This window comes from Micromys minutus, assembly GCF_963924665.1.
Source record: "Micromys minutus genome assembly, chromosome: 6".
In the NCBI taxonomy this organism is placed as follows: Eukaryota; Metazoa; Chordata; class Mammalia; order Rodentia; family Muridae; genus Micromys; species Micromys minutus.
This window is the reverse complement of record NC_137975.1, coordinates 52,254,042-52,277,591: the sequence shown is the minus strand read 5'-3', so window position 1 is coordinate 52,277,591 and position 23,550 is coordinate 52,254,042. Positions and strand designations below refer to the sequence as shown.

Sequence of the window (23,550 nt, the reverse complement as noted above, 5' to 3'; positions counted from 1 at the left end):
GAAAGCAGACTTGGTCCATAGAGTTCCAAAATTATTCCATCCTTAGGAAGTCCAGTAAAAAGATTTGTAAAAGGAGCTTACATTTTTGTGCATAAAAATGTGTGTTGCAATAACACTTAGTGTCTGTACCTACTATTTCTGGGAAAACTGCTTTCATAAGGTTCTCTGGGATCTCCCCTACCACTGTATCCAGGTTGCAAGTATGTTGAGCTGGCCAACAAGTCTCATGCTGACTGCTGCTAGTGGCTGAACTGAATGCTGGAGCGGATGAAAGGCGCAAGCAACACAGTAGCTGAGCTCATTAGAACGAGGAAATGAGCCTGGAATACTGGCCTAGCACATACTAGAAACTTGTGTGTTTCTTGTGTAGTCTGATTTATGTTTCAGATATTGGCTAATATATCTGTCTATACCCATGGCTACTGACATCCACATACACGCAGAGTCACAATCTTTTTACAATGGATTTAGTTTTGGAAAACAAGTATTTTTGAGGTAAGGTTAGGAAACTAAAGAATGTCACACTTGAGTGAAGGATCCCGAGGTTTTCAGTCTCTTAGCCTAGCCTTAATGTATTAAACATTGATGTTCATTACTGAAGCAATATCTTGGTACACTTTTAGGAATTAAATGGCCTTATGATATTAAGTACATTTTAAAAAACTGTTTGAGATACAGGGTTTCATAATGCAGCCCAAACTGGCTACGTTTATGATCCTCCTGCCTCAGCCTCTCAAGAAGGTGGGTTACAAGCATACACATGCTACGTTTACCACAAATGTTTTGTTCTGCTGATTTTACATCTACCCAAATGAATCCCATATGTTACATTAGAATTAGAAGAAGTGAAGTCTGTCCCTACTAGGGTCTCTCTTTTAAAACTTATTTTAGCTGGGTGTGGTGGTGGTGGTGTACGCCCTTTAATCCCCACACTCAGGAGGCAGAGGCAGGCAAGTCTGAGTTCAAGCTGAGCCTGGGATACAGAGTGAGCTCCAAGACAGCCCAGGGCTGTTACAGAGAAACCCTGTCTAGAGAGAACAAAAGAAAAACCCAACTCTTATTTTGCCACCAGTGGTGCTACACATCTTTATTCCTAGAACTTTGGAGAGACAGAGACAGATGAATCTCTCAGTTCAAGGCCAGTCTACAGAGTAAGTTCCAGGCCAGCCATGGCTATACAATGATACCCCGTCTCAAAAGAAAACAATAACCTTCCAATTTTTAAATGTGAGCCTAATAAATAGCTATGTGCAGACTTCAGTACATGGTTTTTATTTTAGGAACTGAGGGTAGAAATAGCTGACCTAATTTGGTGCTTGAGTCTATTCCTGAGAAATACCTTCACCTTCTAGAGTAGATGAAGTTCAAGAAATTTAAATATACCTAACTATACGTTCAGTTCCATGAAGGTTGCATCCTCTCTGTAATAACAATTCCATACCACATGCAGTCTGTGCTGCTTTTATTTCATGAAAAAGCTGGTTTATGATCTACATTAAACTTAATTGAATACACTGAATAGTGAAGGCATCATGATTTTGTTTACAAAACATGGCCAGTGTCCTCCTTGGCCTTAAAATTTGAGGAAGGGCACTTCGAATGGCTTCCAGTTTGCGTGTTTCAGTCCCGCAGCATAGGCGTAGACCCTGGCATCCACTGTAAGATGTTCTTCTGCTCCCAAAGCTGAAGAAGCAAAGATGACAGTTTAGAGACTGCAGAGACAGTGAGGAGAGCCTAAGTCAGTCACTGTTGACACAGGATGCCAGTTTTATGCATTACTAGATGCTGGGGACATATCTACCTTTAGAATTAGTAAGGGATTAAGGCAGTGGCCCAGCAGATGACTGATCAGGCTCAGTTGTCAGCCACACTGGCCCAGTCTCCTGCTTTCCTAGCCACTTGTCTGAACAAGTTCAACACTGAATGACTCTCCAAGTCTGTGAATGGCAGGAGTGTTGGTTGCTACTCTCTCACAAACTAACATGGAAGTATTGATTAGTATATTGATTATACTGAGGTTAGGTAAAGTGGTTTTTGCTAAGTATCTCCTTTGAAGACCAGAAGGAAAGTAAAATGAATAGAGAAAAAATTTTTAAAAAGGATATTCTATAAATAAAACATCTATCACATATTGTTAAGCACTCGGGGACAAGGTACTTTGCCTACATTATCTGTTTAATTTTTCTCATGCATCCCGAGAAAAGAGACTTATTCTTGATTTAAGAAAACAAGAAGCTAGTAGCCAATAAATGGTAATGGTGGCAGAGCTCAAACTTCTCAGGGCCATCAGATCATTGGCTGTACTGCCTGACATTGGTTGCCACGGCTTTTCTGAATAAATGACATTTAATTTGGCTCTAGGTACTGAGATTAATTTACCTTAGGTCTAGTTTTTGAAAAGGTGAAGAACTCGAAGCTGTCTAGGAATATGAAATCATAGTTTGAAACTTCTCAAAAAAATAATAGACATTTCAAAATAGAACTCTCTGCTTAAGAGAAGCCATAAGCCACTGGTGAGGCAGGGAATTAGGGACTGCTCTCAGTGTTTCAGATCAACAAACACATCAAGTTATTTTGTGTCAATCTCCAGAGTAACTAAAAAACAGAAAAAGTAAGTTGTCAGTTTCCCGAAATAGGACTGATAAAAAGCTGGGACCATGCAAAGGCTCTGCCTCTTTAATGGATGAACAGGGATCCGGATCCACAAAGCTATGGTGCAGAGGAACGCCGAGTAGTGGTCTGTTATATCTAACAGTCAAGTATGTGCTGAGGAGCTGCTCAGAGTCCCTAACTGCTGTAAGATTTAACTTTCTACAAGGAACATCCAATGTACCAGCATAACAGAGCTACACTCTGTTAAAGATCAAGGTTCTTAAGCACTCAATAGTTTTGATTTTAGACAGCAGGAAAATAACCACTGTTATGTAGGAAAAAAACTTATAAAGGGCCCCTACTAAAGCCTTCCCTTGACACAGTTTTTCTTAACATTTTCAAACTGGACATCATTTGAAAAGGAAAACCAGAACTGCTCAACAGTAGTTCAACAGTTTCTAGGTGTCTGAGGTTAATGAGTTGAAGATAAAGGAATGATACTTAATGACCTAGTGGATAGCAATGGGGACAGGAAACCAAGAGAAGGCTGGGTAAGGACCTTAAGAGTGCCTACCGTCAAGTCTTGTCAGCAGATCGTTCTTTGTTAAAGAAATCACTTCCACAAATTCTAAACAAACAGAATGCAGTGAAAACAGAGCTAAGAACAGCAGCAAACCATCAGCCCCATGTTTGCACCCATCACCACTCCATTAAGCCATCACAGGCCCAGCCACTGGAAGTTGAATAACATACCTCCATCCCCTGAAAATGAGGAGGGAAGTACATATTTTAGGACACCCTGCTATGGCACGTCTTTGAAAACTTTAGTGCAAGTCATATCAAGACTATGGAAGAGCCTAATAAACCTACAATTTCTAAACTAAATATATCACAGTAAAGTTAATTTCGACTGTTATTCTCCAAATCAAACATTTCACAGCAAAATTTTAGCATATCCTACAATGTACATTTACTACATTTATATTTGTGGAAAACCACATAATACAAAATTTATCACTTTAATGATTTTAAATAAAAATCTAGTAGGATGAAGAGTTTTAAGCTCACAATTTTGTCATCCAAAAATTTAGATTTCTGAGGAACTCCTAAATGTCTTCCATGTGTTATGAGTATTTGCATTATAAACAATTAAACAAATGGAGTTCACTCAACAGTATCCATTCCTGCGAGCTCCGCTTGCTGTTTTGTGTCTAATCTAGTAGAATCACACGCTTGCCCTTTAGAATGAAGCTGCTTTCCCTTAGTATCAAAACTGAACACTTGATTATCCATCTGTTGGTAGAATCCTGGCTGGCCTCTACTGGCAACTATGAGGATACTATTAAGTGTGTTAGAAGGTCAGTCTTTTACTTTCAATTGTTTTTAGTTTATTTCTTTTGCAAAGACTAGATCCTGGATAATTCTACATTTAACTTTTTGAGAAGCTGTGTCTTCAAGTCTTATGAATATTTTCAGTTTAATTTTGAGTTTTAGGCTCACAATTTTGTCATTCCAAAATTTAAATTTTTGAGGAACTCATAAGTATGTGTGTGTATTGAAAATCCATCCATCTTCAAAGGGGTATAAGAAAGGACAGGGAATTGACAAAATATTAATGTTTTAGAACCCTACTTTGCTAGTAAATATTTTAGTGCAAAGAATAACCTTACAAATTCTCTAAATATAAAATTTGACTCAATAAAGCCTGCAGCCTTTAGCATCTGCTATTCTTACACATGAAGACAAACTCAAGGTTTTTGAAGTTTCTCATATTCTAGTTGGGTTTAGCACTTTTAACCCACAGCTGGACAGTGTGTCTCAAGCCTTTAATTCCAACATAGGCAGGCAGATCTGAGTTCGAGGCCAGCCGGGTCTACAGAGTGAGTTTCAGGACATTATAATATATGTAATGTACTATATACATTATAATTTCTGTAGTTTAACATTTAAAAGATATATAAAAGGCAATGACATAATGCAGAGAGTGCCAAAATACCAACACGGACAAGCAGGTGAGAACCCTCGAAGCTGTGGAGCGACTGTGCTTCTTTCAGTGGAAATTATGCTGCATTAGCAAGTTAAAGATAATCTGCAACTTAACCAGTTTAAGTATATCCCCCACATCCTTACCTAGTTTTGGCTTTGGCCTTACATTTCCTGCATCATCTCCATTGATGGTCACTGTCACAATATGTGTGGTACAGTCTGACAAGCCTGGATTCAGACACAGAGCTGTGAAGAGTCACAACTGTCTTAGGAAGTGAGACAAGGGCTCCGGTCCCTTTGCGTCTGCCTCACTAACTGTCCTGGAAGGGGCTCAGGTTCACTCAACATGGTGTCTGCTCAGGAGGCTCTACTGGACTGTAGAACATGGACTTAGAAAGCTCAAGCTTCCTGGAGCTTTAGAGTCATGTCTGGGAAGTCTGAGGGTCTAGACAGTTCTGACTAGGACAAACTCCAGGGAGTGTGGACAGGCAAGGTGAGGAAGGAGGAAGGCTGACTGTGTGCATGTCCTTCAATTTGCTCCCATGCAGAGGAGCAGTTCACTCCCAGATGGAGAAAATTCTCTTTTCATCTGGAGGAAGGGGCACTGGAACACTGTCTTACTGTATAGCTCATGCCTCTGTCCCGGAGGACTAACATTACAAATGTGCCACTGTACCTATCTAGAGACCAACCTAAATCCCTGGTTCCTCTCTGCCTGTACCCCAACCATAAAGAACCCCAGCGTTTTAATGTTCAAGGAGCTGACACCTGAAAGAATACAAACCTGGAGAGCATTCAGCAACATCCCCTTTATAGCCAGTTTCTTCCTCCAGCCTCCGAAGAGCAGCTGCTTCTGGGCTTTCTCCATCTTCAATGAGCCCTGGAGGACAGACGGGAAGGAAGCCAGTGTCCCTTGACTATCTTTCTCACAGTTGCTAAGGAGCTGGCTTGCAGAGAGTCAAAGTGACCCTTGTATACCAAGTAGGTTTCTCATGAACATCTCAACCACATTCTGTCCAAGGGGACAGCGTTGTGAGGAAAGGTGATTCATGTGGCCAAAAGGGTTAGGTCTTGGGGTCAGTTGTGTGACTACAGTACAAGAAGCTGAATCTGTGCTTCCTTTCTTTGTGACGGTGTACTTATCTTGTGTTTGTTCCTCATAGAAAAATACTGAGTCCCAACACTGAAGAGCCAGGAAAGAGTGCTGAGGGTTGCAGACTAGGTCATTATTATGGTCACTTTGAGGAAGAAATAGGCCACACATGATGAAGGTAACAACTCAGGCTTATTTTCCTGAACACAGCCATGTAAAGAACAAGGAAAATGTAGGCCATTAAGTCACTTTCAGTGTCATTTTCAGCGTCATTTATTTCTTAAAATGGCAAGTGAGTTACCTATATATTGCCATGGACTGGGCCTTCCCACTGTAGCTTGGGAAATATGGCACAGAGCTTTGTGCATTCTGGGTAAACACTGTACCTGAACCTTACCGAACTTCATGAACCTGGCTTTATAAGTACACCATTTGCAACAGATGCATGGGGTTTATTAATCTCTTCATCTGGTTACAGTCCAATAAATTAATACTATGCATCAAACTCTGGATGGCTTAATTATAGTCAAACTAAAAAATTCCTCTACATAAAATCAAGACAGTTTTCTTGTTCCATATGTTTACAGTAGATGAAGGTGACTTCTAGTTACAGCTTCTGCAATTCAGAGTCTGCAGTGAAGGATTGCTAGTGGCAGAAGGTGAGACCCGTTGGTTGATAAATGAGAGACTCAGGAGAGCTCTGCTGAGGCTGAGGCTATGTGGACAGGGGTTGTGGCTGGCCCAAATATGGCCAGGGGCTTAAAGGAGCCTTATTAAAGAGAATGTTTTCCTTCTTATATATTTGTGTGTATGCATGCGCAGCACTAATGTTGAAGCTTCCTCAACTACTCTTCTACCCAAGATCTTCAGTCAAACCCACAGCTCACTGATATGGCTAGTCACACCAGCCAGCTTGTTCCGGGGCTAGAATTCCAGGTAAGCCTCTCTACCTACCTGGCTTTGACACAGGATTCTAGGGATCCAAACTCAAGTCGTGTTGCTTGCATTCCAAGGACTTTACAGCTGAGCCCTTTTCCTAGCCTTAGACATGTAGTATTTATTTATAGCTACATGGACAGATGAAAAGATGCTAAAACAAGCAATGCCCAGTCTCAGGCTAAGGACCTGAGTTCATTCCTCACCTGCGGGGAACTCCAGGCAGCAGCCGCCCATCGGGGGCCGGAACTGCTTCACCAGAACAATGCACTCGTGATGGAGCGTTCTCTGCAGCACGGGTATGACAGACACGGCTGTCAAAGAGAAACACAGCTGTGGAAGGCCAGCAGCCTGCTCATGGCAACCCAATAGAAACCCCAGATTTGAAGGAAGTGCATCCAAATCACTCTGAATGTGCAAATTAACTTAATCTACTGAGTTGGTAGCCTAAGTTGAAACTAGTCTCATTTTAAAATGTAAAAAGTAACACTCTGTGTGATTTTTTTTAATTATAAAAAAAGTTCATTTTAAGTGTCACAAATTGCTTTCCTTTCATTGTTTTATTTTACATCGAGTCTTTCTATGTATGTTGTCTTTACTGCCCAGAATAATTCCTTACGGAATGAGACTGAAATCGAAGCATGTCACACAGGACTGAGGATGGAAGCCCCTCCTCCCCATGCAGCAGCTAGGGGGGTGACATGGAAAAAGTGGTCTGCATGCTGCTGGATCGCCTGTAAGCAGAAGCCAGTTAAATCCACTGTGTCTGTCAAGGGAATGGCTTTTGTTGCTTTAGCATATAAGCTCTTCCCCTCCAGATAACTGGGCCTTAAGATAAAACCAGAAAGCCACTGGCTCCGGAGACTGACACCACAAGGAGAGATTGTGCCTCGAAAATACTTTGACAAGAGCAGCTACAGTGAAGTGGCTGCAAAAACAAGTCAAATCAAGATGGAAAGACAAAAAGAAAGGCAGGTAGCAGCTCAGCTTCCCCAGGATGTTTCTGGTGCACTTGAAGCCAAGCCATTTCTGCCTGGAAGGAAGGGGAACCGAACTGAACCTCTTTCACAATTCCCTTCCCCCTAGCTGAAGCATGGCAGTGGAGAGGCCACACCCAAAGGCACTCACCTTCAGAATACAAGGTACTCTATGTACCTTGTACTGGCCTCAGAGTATACTGATATATGTTTGGCTATAAAAGTTAACACACCTTTCCATCAAAAACTGTTCCTAGCTTAGAAGGGAGCTTTGGAACATAGCATTGTAAAAACAGGAGAGTCACACATAAAAGATCCCAATTGACAGTAATTCTGCTTTGAGCTCTTTGTTTATCTTAAACACTGTCTTATAATGTATTAACTTCCTTCATAAAGAGTTATAACAGTCATACCATCAGCAGATTTTCCCTTCCTGGTTGTAAGTTTCACTGTTTCCCAAGTTCTATGCAGGCAGAGAACAAAGAAAAAAAATCATTAGTGCCAAAGAGAAAATGTTCTTAGGTTTTCTGTAGACTATCAGCACATCATAGATGCAAGACATGCAAATATGCTAATAACGGTAGTCAAAAAGCACAGTGAAGATCTGTACTTAAATAGCCAACTGAGCTTTCTTGTGGTTCCTGTGAAGAGAAAGAACTTCACCACCATCCACCTCAGCCTCTGGCTACCATTTAAGCAGAAACCGGCTGAGCACTAACTGGGTCACTGCATCCTCAGGACACTCTGGTCTGAATCGAGTTACAGTGAGAAGCAGAAGCTGGTACAGCTGTCTAGGCCTTGCCACAGTGATACAGTCTGCCCCTAGGGACATTCCAGACACATTTCCAAGAACAAAGGATGCCATGCACAACGTGAACCACTGAAATTATGCAGGTTTAAAATATGTGACTAAACTACACAGTTCACAGAACCTTCCCACTTATGAGGAATTCAGATTTTCTTTGCATGACTGGGGCCTTATGTATGAGGAAAAGACAGGTCCCTAGAGTTGGGGAAATGCTGGATGTCACATTCTTGCTCCCATTTACAGCTTTATTTTGTGTGAGCAGTTTGTCCCTGGCTGTTAAAAAAAAAAAAAAATATATATATATATATATAATTAGCAGTCTTCAGACACACCAGAAGAAGGCATTAGATCTCATTACCGATGGTGTGAGTCACCATGTGGTTGCTGGGATTTGAATTCAGGACCTCTGGAAGAGCAGTCAGTACTCTGAACCACTGAGCCATCTCTCCAGCCCCCGGTTCCTGGCTGCTTGTTCTCAGATTTTGGTAATAGCTCTGCTAGTCTACTTGTTCTTAGAGGAATGTCATGCAGAATTAAAGAATTTGGTTACAGGGGGAAAAAAAAAACCCACACTGTTGGAAAGGGGGAAGGAATAACAAGAAACTTCCCTCCCTTTAGTTCCCATCTCTTGGGGGAACGATAAGTAGTGATGGAGGAGGCCAGGCAGCCATGGTTAGACTGTTCGAAAGGCAGGATTAAATAATTTGGATGGTTCTAGGCTAAGTACAAAGGACCCTCTTGCTTATACTCCTTTTCCTGTTGTTCTTGGGTTTTGATAATACCACGTTCCTACAAAAAGTTCCAGATATTTAATCTGGTTTAAAACAAGAACAAACAAAATCCTTTCTGACTACAAATCTTTTAGAATGCACCCAAGTTTTACAGGGCAAATCTGTGAAAATGAAAAAAACACACACAAACAAACAAACAAACCCAGCAGACTTTTTCTGGGAGATGCTACGACTGCTTACAGCAGCCTAACACTCCTGTTAGTAGCAAGAAGCCAACCAACAAGCAATTTCCAATAAGTAATACAGATCACAAGAGACAAGACACCTTTTGCCATAGATAGCTCTCTGCTGTCTCTTAAGGTTAGTCCTAAGGACTGAAGACAGTGCTGGGCAAAGCACTGCAGGTCCCATCCCAACACACTAGGAATAAGGAGAACAAAGAGAGGGGCATCAGTACACGGTTAAGGTCAAGTAAATAAACAGTAATGCACCATAAACTACGAAAGTAGAACACACACGTTTAAGCTGCCCAACAGTGCCCCAGGCAGCTCAGCCTCTCTCCTAGGATTCAATACATGTACACTTATGGGGAGTAAACTCTATTTCTCCACCAGCTAAACCCAAAGCGATGGCAGTTTCCTTCTTTGTGTATTCAGGAGTAAAACAATCTGGGAAAATCTCTTCCAGCCCTAGAATTGGGTCTCCATTTCAATTACTCCATTGCTTGTTTTCTTGTTAGAAATCCGGCAGCTTTTTACATCTAGCCACTGGTGCATGAGCTAGGAGGTAGCAAAGGATAACTCGTCCCATCTTAAAGGCAAGGGTAAGCACTTAACGCTAGTACTGAGCACGTCTAGAATTAATTCTATATCCTTCTTCCATGAATGAGGCAGCAAATCATTCTCTGGTTATTTTATCCTCTATCCATATGCTTTCCTTTGGGGTAACAGGGAATGAATTTTTACAAATGAACAAAACATGGTTTACAGCCATGCTTCAGAGCTTGACATTATGGTAAGAACTATAAACGCTGTGCATGGATGTCGTTAATGACCAGAAGGAAAAGGGGAGCAAATATACTCTGTACAAGAACTTTTATGCCAATTTGACACAAGCTAGAGTCACCAGAGAGGAGGGAACGTCAACTGAGAAAATGTCTCAATAAGACTGGGTATAGGCTAGCCATTAGACACTTAGTGATTGATGGGGAGGGCCCAGCCCATTGTGGGTGGTGCCACCCCTAGACAGGTGGTCCTTGGTTCTATCTATAGGAAAGCAGGCTGAGCAAGCCATGGGGAACAAACCAGTAAGCAGCAGTTCTTCACCTCTGCTTCATCTCCTACCCCCAAGTTCCTGCCCTGACTTCCTTGGTGAACAGTGACCAGAAAGCCTAACCAAACCCACCCGTTCCTCCTCCCCAAGCTGCTTCACTGCAGCAACAGTACGTAGACATATATTTTTCTGATCAATAAATGCCTGAAGGCTGGTCAGGTAAAGACAACTGGGTGTAAACTGACAGACTTCTTTTAGGACAGTGGTTCTCAACCTTCCTAATACTTTGACCCTTTAATACAGTTCATTGCTACTTCATAACTGTAATTTTGCTACTATTATAAATCATAATATAAATATCAGTGTTTAGGCAACCCCTCTGACTAGTCGACCCCCAAAGGGGCTGTTACTCACAGGTTGAGAAACACTGAATTAGATTTCTTAGTGGTATTTTTTTTGTGTGTGTGTTTTTGTTTTGTTTTGTTTTTATAGATTTGTTTATTTATGGGAGTATACCTGTTACCGTTGAGAGCCACCATGTGGTTGCTGGGAATTAAACTCAGGACCTTTGGAAGAGCACTCAGTGCTCTTAACCACTAAACCATCTCTCTAGCCCAGATTTCTTAATGTTACACGCTGTATTATGTGCTACAAACTCTATTTTCAGGAAAAATAGAGCCAAACTATTTCACTATGCTGAGTTCTAGTCTCTGAATATATTTCACAACATAAATACACTGTACTCCCCGCAGCTTTGATTGTCCTGGGTTCGCACCTATCCTCTGTTTAGCTCTATGTGCTTTCTGCTAATGTCTCCCATCTCTCTCTAGCAATGGGCTTTACTAAGGTTTGTGCTAGTTCAGCAGAAACACTCAAAATTTGTTTCGATTATCAACAAATCCATATATTGTTACCTTGATGATAAATGCATTTGTTCACACAATGATTCTCCTGTGATTGTGTAGTAGATGAGATTTGTTTCTAACAACTTGGTGTGACAGAATCTGGACATTAAATTCAGCTATATTCTATTTTCTTTCTTATCACATTTCATTGAGAAGTAAATACTAAACCTATTTAATACATTATTTTTCTCCTAGTGATTTCCATTTAATTTTTGTGGTGTTTGGGCTCATGCCCAGGTATGCACAAGCCAGACAAGCGCTATACCACTGAGCTGTATCCATAGCTCCTTTTAAATAGCCAGCAATGGTTTTGTTTTCCTTTTAGTTTTAATAAAGTAATGGAAAACAGAAGGAAAAGTTAATATAGGCAGGCTGGCTCCTTCTTTCCCTTCCTCCCTCCCTCCATTCCTTTATCGGGTCTTATTAGGTAGCCCTGGCTTGCCTGAACTTCATATAGTTCCTGGCCTTGAACTCAAGAGATCTGCCTGCCTTTGTCCTTAGAGCTGAGATAAAAACATGGACCACATGCTCTGTCCCTTTAGCCTTCCTTTATCCACCATTTTCCAGAGCTCAGCACACATATCAGGGCTAGAGAGAGGATTCTGTGGTTAGGACACTTGCTGTTCTTGAAGAGGACTAGCATTTGGTTCTCAGTGCCCATGCAGGGTGGCTCACGGGTGCTCTATTACAACCCCAGGGGATCCGACACCCTGTCCTGGGCCAAGTAGGTGCCTGCACTCCCGTGGGGCCAGACTCTAATTCATGTCCTCTATATTAGGGTGCTTAGTTTGCCTTCTGTCTCAATTTTTGTTGAGCATTTTAATGCAGAAATTGAATTCTAAATACTAGGTGATTTTCTTAGCAAATTCCCAGAAGTAGAACTCTGAGGTATAAAGTCACATTATCTTGATATATGTTATTCTATCTTAGGGAATTTTTTCCAATTTACATTTCTGAGTAAAATTAAAAAAATCTGTGTTTTACTTCAAAGCCAACAATGGTTTCACTTTCTTTTTAGTTCTTCTAAATTAGACACTAAAAATTTGATTTTTCTCAAAGGAAGCAATAGAAGAATTCTAGAAGAATAATATTCTAGAGCTTGTTAGGCCACAATCACAAATTTTAGGTCCACTATACATGGAGGATGGAGCTAGGATTCCAGACTACTTAAAGTAACAAGTATAACTGTTTTATTCATGGAATATCTATGACCCAAACATTTCAGTAAGAGCTGCCCTGGAGTCTTTAATATTTAAAATGGAGCTTCCTGAAAAAACACTGGTGCCCACATGCTCAATAGAGACCCGGTAAAACCAAAGACAGAAAGGAAGAACGTTTACCTAGTTTTACCGCTGGGGTCCATGTAAGTTGTTTTTTCAATTTTGACCCATTTTCCTTCTGAGATCAACTAAAACAAAAGCAGACAGTTATAAGGTTGGAAACTTTCAAATGAAGTTGGTCTTTTTAAAAAAAAATCAAAAAGTGTACTTCTTTCAAATTTTCTGTTTCCTTCTCTAATTTGCTTCCCCCATAAGTAGTTGTGGGCAGGCTTCTAGCCTGGAATAAATATTCAACATTGTTTCCTAAGGGTGTCTCTGGGTTTTCAGGGTTTTGTCTTTGAGTTTTTCAGGTAGAGTCAAGAATGGGAAAGAACTGACGTCTAGGGATGAGAGTGGTACAGGTGTGGCTCAGTGACAGCAGGAACCTGGTACCTGAAAAACCTAATAGACTCCTGGGCGGTGCAAAGAGGCTGGCAGGTGGAGGGAGGAGGGAGAGCTGGCTAAGTTCTGACCCCAAGAAGGGTTAGAGGCTGGCCATACTGCTGTGTAGTCAGATGTAAGATTTTATTAGGGCAGTGGACCATGAGGAAAATAAAGACTAGGCTTTCTTTCCAACACTTAAGTTCCCACCCAATCCAAGACAGACATCAGGAACTGCTTGGCACACACCAAGGGGTCTGGGATGGTCACTCACCTAAGGCAGCCTCTACGCTGAGCTGAGATTTTCACTGTGAACTTGAAGCCTTTTCTTACTAGTCCCCTCACCCCCATCCCACACACCAATCTAATCATTATCTGATCTGTTCACAGACAAACATGGAAAAGATTCTGAATCAAAAAGATTTCCAGGAAAGTGTTAAGGACCAGAGTCCCAAGATGAAATATTTAAAATTTATTCATCACAACAATTGGTTCCTGAGAGAAAAAGACCCTAAAAATTTTACTCAATAACATATTAAGAGGCAGACATTAGTTCCAGAACTCAATGGAATTTGAGCTACAATAAAAAATTCAAGTTTTTATTATTTTAAATGTTTATGCCAGGATTATAGACAGTTAAGATGTAATTACTAAATCTGAAATCTCAAAAACACTTAAATGCAAAACCATCTATTTGTTTTTCTATCCAGGGAATTTTTTCGAGAGAATTTCTCTTTCAGGAGCCAAAATCTACTTACTCTCAATTTCATTAATACACGCAAACAGGATGAATAGACCTATGCTAAGAGCACAATTGGCTTAGTCTAAAATGGGAGAGAAAAGCATGTGAAAACTACCTCCAAGAATGAAAAGTCCATGGAACAGAAGCTGTCTTCTCTCTAATCCTGCTGTTCTGTGGGGAAGGGGAAGGGCAGGAAAACAAACTCCACCCACCTCCTCTGAAATAATGTGCTGCTTGGAGGGAGAAGAAGAGTCTGTTGATTTTTGGGACTCCATTTCAACCTTCTGGTCTCCGCAGTCCTCAGGTGGAAAGTTCAAGCTGTAAGAAGTAAGTGAGCTTTGTTCAGGCTCCCCTAACATGGGTAGTCAAAGAACTTACTAGTTAATAAGGATTTTCTACTTACAAAGCATCCTGGGCTCTGGGAGAACTGCCTCAGCAGAGGCTCTCAGACACCCAGGCAAGAAGTCAAAGCCATTCTGCTTGCTTTCAGCTTGCATTAACCAGGGCCCAGTCCCAGTGAGGGCTACACACTTTAAAGTCAGAAAGATTATGTATGCACATTAAAGCGTATACACTGCTGCGTCCCATTTGCCTTTAAATGTGAGCAAGTATCAAAGTCCAGCTATAGTTAGCCAGAGAGTCTAAGGGTAGACGTCTGCCTTTGGTACACTATCTCTTGGTTTCTTGCTCCATTTCTGGACCCTGCCTTTCTAAAATCTTGGTTTTACACTGCCCATGTGACTGCTTAGTCATCCAGAGTCATTTATCAGCTGTCTTGCTTTCCGTATTGTCACTGAGAAGTCAAAAAGGGATTTCCACCTTCTGTTTCGCTTTCCAGCTGTTCTCTTTTCACTGCCTGGAAGTTTACAGGTAGCCATACACTAGGCTGTACGTAGTATATGTGCGTATATATGTGTTTTAAAGGGATTTTTATTGATGCCTTAGTCAGGGTTTCTATTCCTGTACAAACATCATGACCAAGAAGCAAGTTGGGGAGGGAAGGGTTTGTTCAGCTTACACTTCCACACTGCTGTTCATCACTAGAGGAAGTCAGGACTGGAACTCAAGCAGGTCAGGAAGCAGGAGCTGATGCAGAGGCCATGGAGGGATGTTGCTTACTGGCTTGCTTCCCCTGCCTTGCTCAGCCTGCTTTCTTATAGAACCCAGGTCTACCAGCCCAGGGATGGCACCACCCACAATGGGCTGGGCCCTCTCCCCTTGATCACTAGTTGATAAAAATACCTTATAGCTGGACCTCATGGAGGCATTTCCTCAAGGGAGGCTCCTTTCTCTGTGATAACTCCAGTTTGTCAAGTTGACAAAAACAAAAAACAAAAAAACAAAAACAAAACAAAAAACCAAAAAACCAACCAACCAAACAAACAAAAAAACAGCCATTACAATTAATAGGCTGTTCTGGTGTTTTAAAGCGATTTTTATTGATAAACTGTTCTCAGAATTCCCTCTGTTCTCTTTAGAACTGCTATTTAGCTGTCAGACTGGGCTGGGATGTGTCTCAAATTCTCAAGCACTTGCCTGGCTCATCTAAACACCTGAGTTCTGGCCCTAGTCCTAGCTGCGCCAGCAGAATCACTCAGAACTTCCTAAGCCCCTCGAAGGCACTCTTCCATCCCTGCTGCCATTCCTCGATATCTACGTTTCTCAGACTGTTCCAATCTTCCTAAGTCTTCAAAACTATATCATCTTCTCATTTCTGTTTCCAGGGGTTAGGGCATGAGTTTGACTCCAGGACCCCCCTTAAATTCATGTGGTCACTTAAGTTAATGGTATAGCATTTAACCTATTTATATCCTCTTGTTCATTTCAAACCATCTTCAGATACACATACTTAATACTATATATATACTATATAAACATATGGTATTGCTTAGGGAATAATGAAAAAATATAAGTACTTAAGTTCAACATATATTTTCCACCTCACCCCTAATACTTCCCAGCCGTACCTGGATGAAACTGAGTTTACAGACTCTACAGTACAACTGTGTAGGCATGGATTTTCTTGCCAACAGTCTACAAAGATAAACGTAGCATTCCCCTTACCTAAAACACCACCCACAACAAAACATGTGTTCATGCTCCTTTTTGCCTGCCTCAGGCTAGCACTCACTGTGGTGCGACCATTAGATGTGACCCCAATACACAGCGGGCAGGTGACAGAAAGGCTCTGCCTGCCTTCGGGGGACCTCTCCTCTAGTGGGGCGGTAAGGAGAAAAAGCAAGGATCAATATGAGAAGTCTGTCAAGTGAGCCCCAGTTTTAAGGAGGAGAATTATGAAGGATAAACAGGGAGGAAGATGCCCAGCCGAGAGGAAGGTTCCATGTGACTCCTGAGTACAGACTTTGGACGTAGGAAGGAAGCAACACAGATGCTACAACTCAGAGAGTCACTCGGCACGCTGACATGTACAGCCTGCCTAGGAGAACAACAGGCAAGCTCATTCGTTACTCCTCTCAAAAGTGACTCAGATGGCCTTTTACTTAGGTAAGCTTTAAAGCTGAAACGGCTTCTGCCACCACAGGTAACTGATGTAGGAAACAGACAACTGGCGAAGTGGGAACCTAGTGGGCCCCGCCCTGCACACTCTGTACTCACAGAAAACTGTAGATGTTTCTTTTGTTTCTTGAGACAAGTCCTCGTGGAGTTGAGGTGGGATCCTTGGGCTTCCACTTCTTAAGTGCTGGGATTAGAGAAGCCTATGCCTCTAAGTCTGGCTAGAGATCCTTTTATCTTCAAGAGAGCCTTTCCTTCTGATGAATGAAATGTGCTGGTGCAAGGGCATTTTGAATTCTAATGCTAAAGAAAACTAACCTTTAGGCAACCATGCAGCTCCACTGAACAGACAAATTCAATAGTCTACAATGGTACAAAATGTTTACAGTAAGGGTTCAGCCCCCTAAAAATGTTTTAGTTTTCTTTTTTCTTTTTTAATTGGTGGAACTTGGGCTGGCCTCACCCTGAGTGTTGGGAATACTGGTGTGAGCCACCACACCAATGAATACCAGGATGTTTAGAGGCAGGGCAGCCACACACCTTGAGAAACAGCAGGGAAAAAGACTTCGAAAGATGGTTTAATAATACGGAGGCCAAGAAAGCCAGGGAGTACTCCACAGAGATGGAGTCACCAAATTAAACAGTGACAGCAAGCAGTCCGAGCACAGAGAGACACATGGCTGCCAAGCTCTCTAAAGCGCAGCCTTTCCCTACACCCAACCGATGTCGCTGACATCTGCAAACACATTCCCAAGAACAGCTGGAACCCACATTTGGCTGGGTCCCTGCATGCTAAGCGCATAACCCTGACTGGCACAGCACACAGGCCTGTTATTACTTCAGGTGGTTTTGGCTTAAGGCACAAGTACAAGTTTCCGTGTAAGGGGAACAAACTAGGTGGCTAATACTAAATAAACCTGTGTATTTTACAATGTGCAACAGCAGCTGGGTAGAAGGTAAGTGGGAGGCACAATCTCACAGGCCTCAACTCAGCACAAAGACCAACAGGCAACTAAAGAAATCGGAGAGCGAGAAAAAGTCTTCCCCAGGGAAGACATACAATTACTTGCCCAATACCAGATGGTTTGCCCTGAAAACAAGTCAGTACTAGATAGACTAAGCAGGCTATATTTAGGATTGTAACATGCAATGACAATTAATGAAAAGAGAAGACATGGATCTGAAAGAGAATAAGGAAGGATATACGGTAGGATTTGGAGGAAGGAAAGGGAAAGAAGAAATATAACCTCAAAAATTATAAAAAATTATAAAAGAGGTTAAGTGCGAGTAAAGATGCAAAAGTGAAACTAGAAACTAAATAAAGCTTTCCTTAAATCCCTGCAATCTGTTAAAAATGAAAAGTGACACAAATCCTAACAAGAGATAACACGTTCTCTGCATTCTCTGATAAAATCTGAGTCATTGGACTTGCTTAAAGCTCATGGTGTTTCAGAAGTAGGACTTTGCCAAGTATGACGAATGGCGCATGCCTCGAGTCCTGGCCGTTTGGGAGGCTAACACTTCGGGACCAGCATAAATAATATGGTGAGATTACAGTTCAAAGAAGGAAATAAACAAAGATGTATAAGTTTAAACCCTAAGCAAAGCCCCGACGGACAGAGGACAGTCGGGACAGCTCTATGACAGAGAAACCAACGAGGCACTTTGAGAGAACCTGAGTGGGAACTCGTGAGTCTTCGTGTGGGATGTATACAAGCCCGTGTGGCTATGGCACACATTCATGCATGTACACATGTGTGAGCAGGCCACAAGTTAACGCTGAGTGTCTGTTCCTCAGAAGTGGCTTGCCTTTTGTTCTGAGACAAGGTTTGACACTGGGACCTGGGGCTTAACAATTAGCTTAGGCTGACTGTCCACCACATGCTAGAGAGCCTCCTGTCTCTGCCTCCCCAGCACTGAGTTACAAGTTGAACCAGCATCCTTGGCTTTTTATATGGGTGCTGGGGACCAAATGCATTAATGTTAATGTTAAGCATTTTCCGACTAGGCTAAGTCTTAGTCCTAAAAATGTAACAACAACAACAACAACAAATTAAAGAATTTGAAGAAATAATTTAGTAAGATATTACTGGGTATGGTAACGTGTCTTTCTTTGTTCTCTTCTCTGAGATAGGATCTCTTTGTAGCCCTGGCTGGCTTTGAACAAAGATACCTGCTTGTTTCTACTTCCCAAGTGCTGGGGTGAAAGGTGTGTGACACCACACCTGACAACACATGCCTTTAAATCCAGCACTTGGGAGGCACATACAGGAAGAGGATCCGGGAAGTTGTTCTCTGTCAGCCAGCTTTATACAGTGAGGTCTTGTCTTAAACAAGAAAAGAGCAGTGACAAACGCCGCTGATCCCAGCACTCCACAGGGAGAGGCAATCGGATCTTTGTGTATTTGAGGCCATTCTGGTCTACACAGAGTTCTAGACAGACATCGCTGTCTTGAAAAACAAGCAAAAAGAAAGGAAGAAAATAAGAGAAGGAAAGGGAGAGAGAAAGAAAGAGAAAAGAAAGAGAGAAAGACGGACACCATCTGAAGGGGTTTCATATATAGCTCAGTTGGTAGAGTGCTTCACTAGTACCCACAAAACCATGGGCCCAAGTCCCAGCACTTTATAAACTTGGTGCATGCCTGTCAACCCAGCACTTAGGAAGCAGAGTGAGGTAGACTGAAGTTCAAAATCATCCTCAGATACCCTGAGCTTGTGGCCAGCCTGGCTATAAAAACCCATAGCTAATTGTGTAAAAGTGCTTGCCAAGCAAGTCTGATGACCTGAATTCAGATCCCTGGGACCCACGTAAAGGCAGGCCATGGTGGCTCATCTCTGTAATGGCAGCACTCCTAAGACTAATATTATGAGGCCAACACAGGAGCACACCAAGAATCGTGTAAAACAGCCAACCTCTAATTGCAAACAAGAGATAACCTACCTCAAACAAGGTATAAGGTAGGACTGACATTGAGTTTGTACTCTGACTTCCACACACATGCTGTATATGTGTGTTTGCACTCTCATGTGCATGAACTACATACTTTTTTAAGAGAGAAGGGTCAGCCAAAAAAAAAAAAAAAAAAAAAAAAAAAAAAAAAAGACACACACACACACACACACTCAGAGAAACCTATAATTTTCCAAAAAGTTGGATACCCTGCAAGAAAACAAACAAACCCCCAAAATAAATACACACATAAACAAACAACAACAAAACCCTCTTCTTGAAATGAGTTTCAAACAAAAATGTGCATGTCAGGAGCATGAGTTGTTAGTCAGGGAGGCCTTAGGATGCCCATAGAAATACAGGTTCTTGCCACACATCTCAGCTGCATGGCATAGAGAAAAGAAGCTGGCCCTGAGCTAGACACCTTTCTAGTGCCTTTTATAATGCCAGAATGTGTCCAGCAAGCTGCCGGGAGAAGACAAGTTACCAACAACCTTATCCAGATGTCAGCTCTGGAACTGACACCAACTTGCCAGGCAAAGATGTGCCCACTTATACAACAGTGGCACAACTGTTATAAGAGCAACCATCCATCTTTTTATTGGATTTTTATTTGGATTTATAGGAGAGACCTACTCTTCACAAGAGGGAATCCATATTGGTACAGAAAGAAGAAACCTGGCTCAAAAGCACATAATGCCAGAGAGCTTGGGTCTAAATGCACATATTTCTACCCATAAAGAATTAACACTCTCAGTTTAACCAAAGAGCCTCTTTCCAGTGAGTTAAGATGAAGTTAGTTTTGTGACTTCATATAGCTATGAGTTAGCAATGACTGAGTACTCAGCCCCAAACAAGACATCTATAGCTTCCTGTCAAGACTCAGGAGAACACTGTGGAAGGTTGTGAGAAAGATGGGAAAGGCTGGCAGACAGGAAGAGGGGCTGCAAAATGCCATCCTATAAACAGCCACTGCAGTCAAGAACTCCCCAAACTATTGATTATTGCAATGATTGCTTAAGAGCTGGTCAGGTGATGAATCTAGAAAGGAAATGAATTGATAGGGAGGAGGAAGTGTTGATAAGGTTGGGAAGGAGATAAGGGAGAGTTAGAAGAAAGAATAACCAACATGTAACCAGTATACACATGTATAAAACTGTCAAAGAATTAACTTTTTAAAAAAGAAAGAAAAGCCATCTTATTTAATAAAGAACAAATGAAATACCTAGTGTAAAAATATTAAAAATAATTTCGGCTATTATTATAACTTTAAAAGTTTAATGAAAAAACAAAACAAACCAGAAAACATGCGTTCTCTTGTACTATACATGGTAACATTTTGGGACTCATATCGGATGGATCTCCTTCGCTGAAAACTATTCTCAGACTGAAGAACTCTTGTGCTCACATTGGGAAGAGTAGAAAGCCACTCAAACCCATGCTGTGTTCTTCCTCCCAGCAGGATGGGGAGTAAGTGCTAAAGGAGGGAACTGGCATTTGTTGAGGTTATACTACTCGGTGACTTATAAAAACACCAGTCCCGGAAGTTCATTATTATAGCGCTTAATTCTAGATGAGCAAGAGGGAACTGACTGTAATGACCCTTGGGAAGGTTAATTGATTATAGCCACAAAGTAATGAGTCCTGGAAGGAATTTCTTGTAACAGTGTTAGGGGAGAGATAATGAGAGTGTGCAGTAGGGTGTTAGTAGTAACAACAACAATGAGAATTTATTATTTGTTCTGAAACAGCTTTTGGGGAAGTGAATATAAGGTGATACCAATAAGATTTGAAAGGAAACTAGAACATTAGAAGGAATATCTGAGTCAGGGTTCATAACATTGGAAATTGTAACCTAAAAGTCATGTATTCGAGAAAGAAAATGTGTTTATTTTTGTTTTCCATTTTGGAATTGCTCAGTAAGTCACCTTGCCCTAACCATTTGAGTAATAACATTAAAAAAAAAAAAAAAAATCCCAAGGGGCTGGTGGGATAGCTCAGCATGTAAGTGTTTGCAGTACAAACATGAGTCCTCCAGTGAAATCCCAGGATCCTGGTGGAAAGAACTGTTTCCCTAAAATTGAAAAGTTGTCCTTTGATCTCCATATATTTTCGGTATATACCCACCTGCACTGGCACACACTAATGGCAAATTAAAATTTTAAAATATTTGATGATTTTTCCACCATTGTATTTAAGGCTTTCACTGAAGAAAACCGAATACAAAAAACCCAGCAAGGCTTCATGAAGACAAACATGGTAGTTAAAAAATAGCTAACAAACGAGCTCTACTGTTCCAAACACCTGAACATCCTTTGTGGTGTCAACTTACTGAAAGCTGGCTAAGTCTGTAGCAGAACCTACCGCAGCACTAAAAACAGACACTGAAAACACAGAATATGCAAGACCGTTCCAATTTCCTTCCCTGCCCTCTTCTCGAAGTTTACCAACTTAGCCGATTCTCTACAAATAATTGCTTCAGTTTCTACCCCAAAGGTTTGCTGGGCCATAAAGTACTGCTTCACCCAGATGGGTAAGATTCCTATCTTCAACAACAAGTACTTTAGCTGCTCACATCTCCTCCCCCTGCAACTTTGTTTCTAGGTCAAATAAAATAAGTATTCACGGTGTCTCTCATATTCTCTCTGTCTCTTGGAAGCAGCACCACTGTCCAGAAAAAGCAAAAAGAAGTCAGGGATTACTACTGCTTTCTCTCAAATCTCAGAGGACTAGTCAGACCTGTGGTTCACCCCTTGGATCCTAGCACTTGAAAGACAGAGGCAACCAAATCTTTGTGAGTTTGTGTACACCTTGGTCTACACAAACCTGCCTAATGCATCCACCCTTTAATTCAGTTCCTCCTGTTGTGGTGATCCCCAACTATAAAATTATTTCGTTGCTACTTTGTAACTGTAATTTGGTGTTATGAATGGTAATGTGAATATGTGGCCTATAGAGTATCTGATATAGGACCTATAAGAGGGTTTCGACCCACAGATTGAGAACCAAAGAGTTCCAGGTCAGACAGTATATAGAAAGACAGTATGTATCAAAACAACGACAAAACAAACAACAAAACCCAGGACTGACTAATTCTGGGTATCACGGATTTTCAAATAAAAATCTCTGCCACCCACAACCCATTAGTATATACTGCAACGTTGTAATCCATTTACCTTGATTTTGAAATGTATTCTTTAAGCAATGCTTCCAACCACTTTACCTGGAACATTTTGAGCAAATTATACTTCTCCTGGGGTGTGTGTATTCTAATTCAAAATACAGAGGATTCTATTGAGCAATTCTAATAAAAACCTTTCTAAAGAAGTTGACAGTGTCTTGGGTTCCCCCCCCCCCCCCCCCGCTCTTTCTAACTTAAACTGCTTAGATGCACTGGGGGAAATGCAATTTATGTTTTTTTGTGAGAACGAGTATCAGAAATTCGGTGCTTTTGGACAAATACGTGCTTGGAACATGCCCAAGTCTTGTAAATGACAGAAAGCACCAGAGGGTTTTAAAGGCCTGTCTCTTGCAGCTGGTGAACAAAACTAAACTTTGTAGAATGATAGGTAGAAAAGGGATTAGGGAGAAAAATGATGCCACAAGTTGTCGTACAGAACTCTTCCAAACCTTTGTGATTTCACCATTGTAGAGACACTGATAAACATCTGTGCTTTTCCACACTGGTAACTTTTTAGGGATTTGACTAAATAAACCTTAATCTCAATAGACACAACTTTCCTCTGACTACTCAGACTAACATCGCTTCTTTCATCTTCAGGATAGTAAAATACCTCCCTCCTCCCCCAGGATCGTGCATTTGGGATTTCTTCCCTGGCTCTCTAAAAATCTACTTTCGGGAACGAGAAGGGGCCATTCCTCTTGTAGGTGCCTCAACTGATGTGTTCAAACATTTACTACGCCGTTCCCGTGTTCCTCTCGTAGTCCAGGCTAGTCCGTCTGGATCCCGGGTTCTCTCCCGCTCAGGCGCAGACACGCGCGCGCGGCTGGCTGCACTCTGTGCACCGTCAGTTGTGCTCGCGCCCTTCTTTCCCTTCCCCTCTCCAAGGACACTTAGTACCCAGATTGGCTCGCGCCCACTTACCTACACTAAGCTGTGGGATGTGGAGGGGATGGAGGAGGAAAGAAAAAGGATCAGGCAGAAGCAGCAGCCTCCGTAGAATCAGGCGCCACCGCTAGAGACTCCCGCGCCTCTCGTGGTGCAAGGAAGATGTTCACACGTCCTCCTCCAGGCACCCGTAGAAGCTCTGCTAGCCTCCGATGATTACCTTCCGGGTCGAGGTGCATACAGACGAAAGCGGAGGTGTAAGCTTCCTAAAAGTT

The 23,550-nt window shown here is 41.7% G+C and overlaps 1 protein-coding gene across 1 annotated transcript; it reads right to left on the bottom strand.

Moving 5' to 3' along the window:
• Positions 1-1,070: 1,070 nt before the first annotated feature.
• Positions 1,071-23,450, bottom strand: NUDT5 (nudix hydrolase 5). Its single transcript, XM_080917781.1, is given in 11 exon segments — positions 1,071-1,683; positions 3,167-3,220; positions 4,723-4,824; positions 5,363-5,458; positions 6,814-6,921; positions 7,998-8,047; positions 9,449-9,539; positions 9,542-9,543; positions 12,641-12,708; positions 13,955-14,060; positions 23,312-23,450. Coding segments are annotated over 10 exon segments (744 nt in total). The 5' UTR covers positions 14,018-14,060; positions 23,312-23,450; the 3' UTR covers positions 1,071-1,573.
• Between the last annotated feature and the right edge of the window lie 100 nt (positions 23,451-23,550).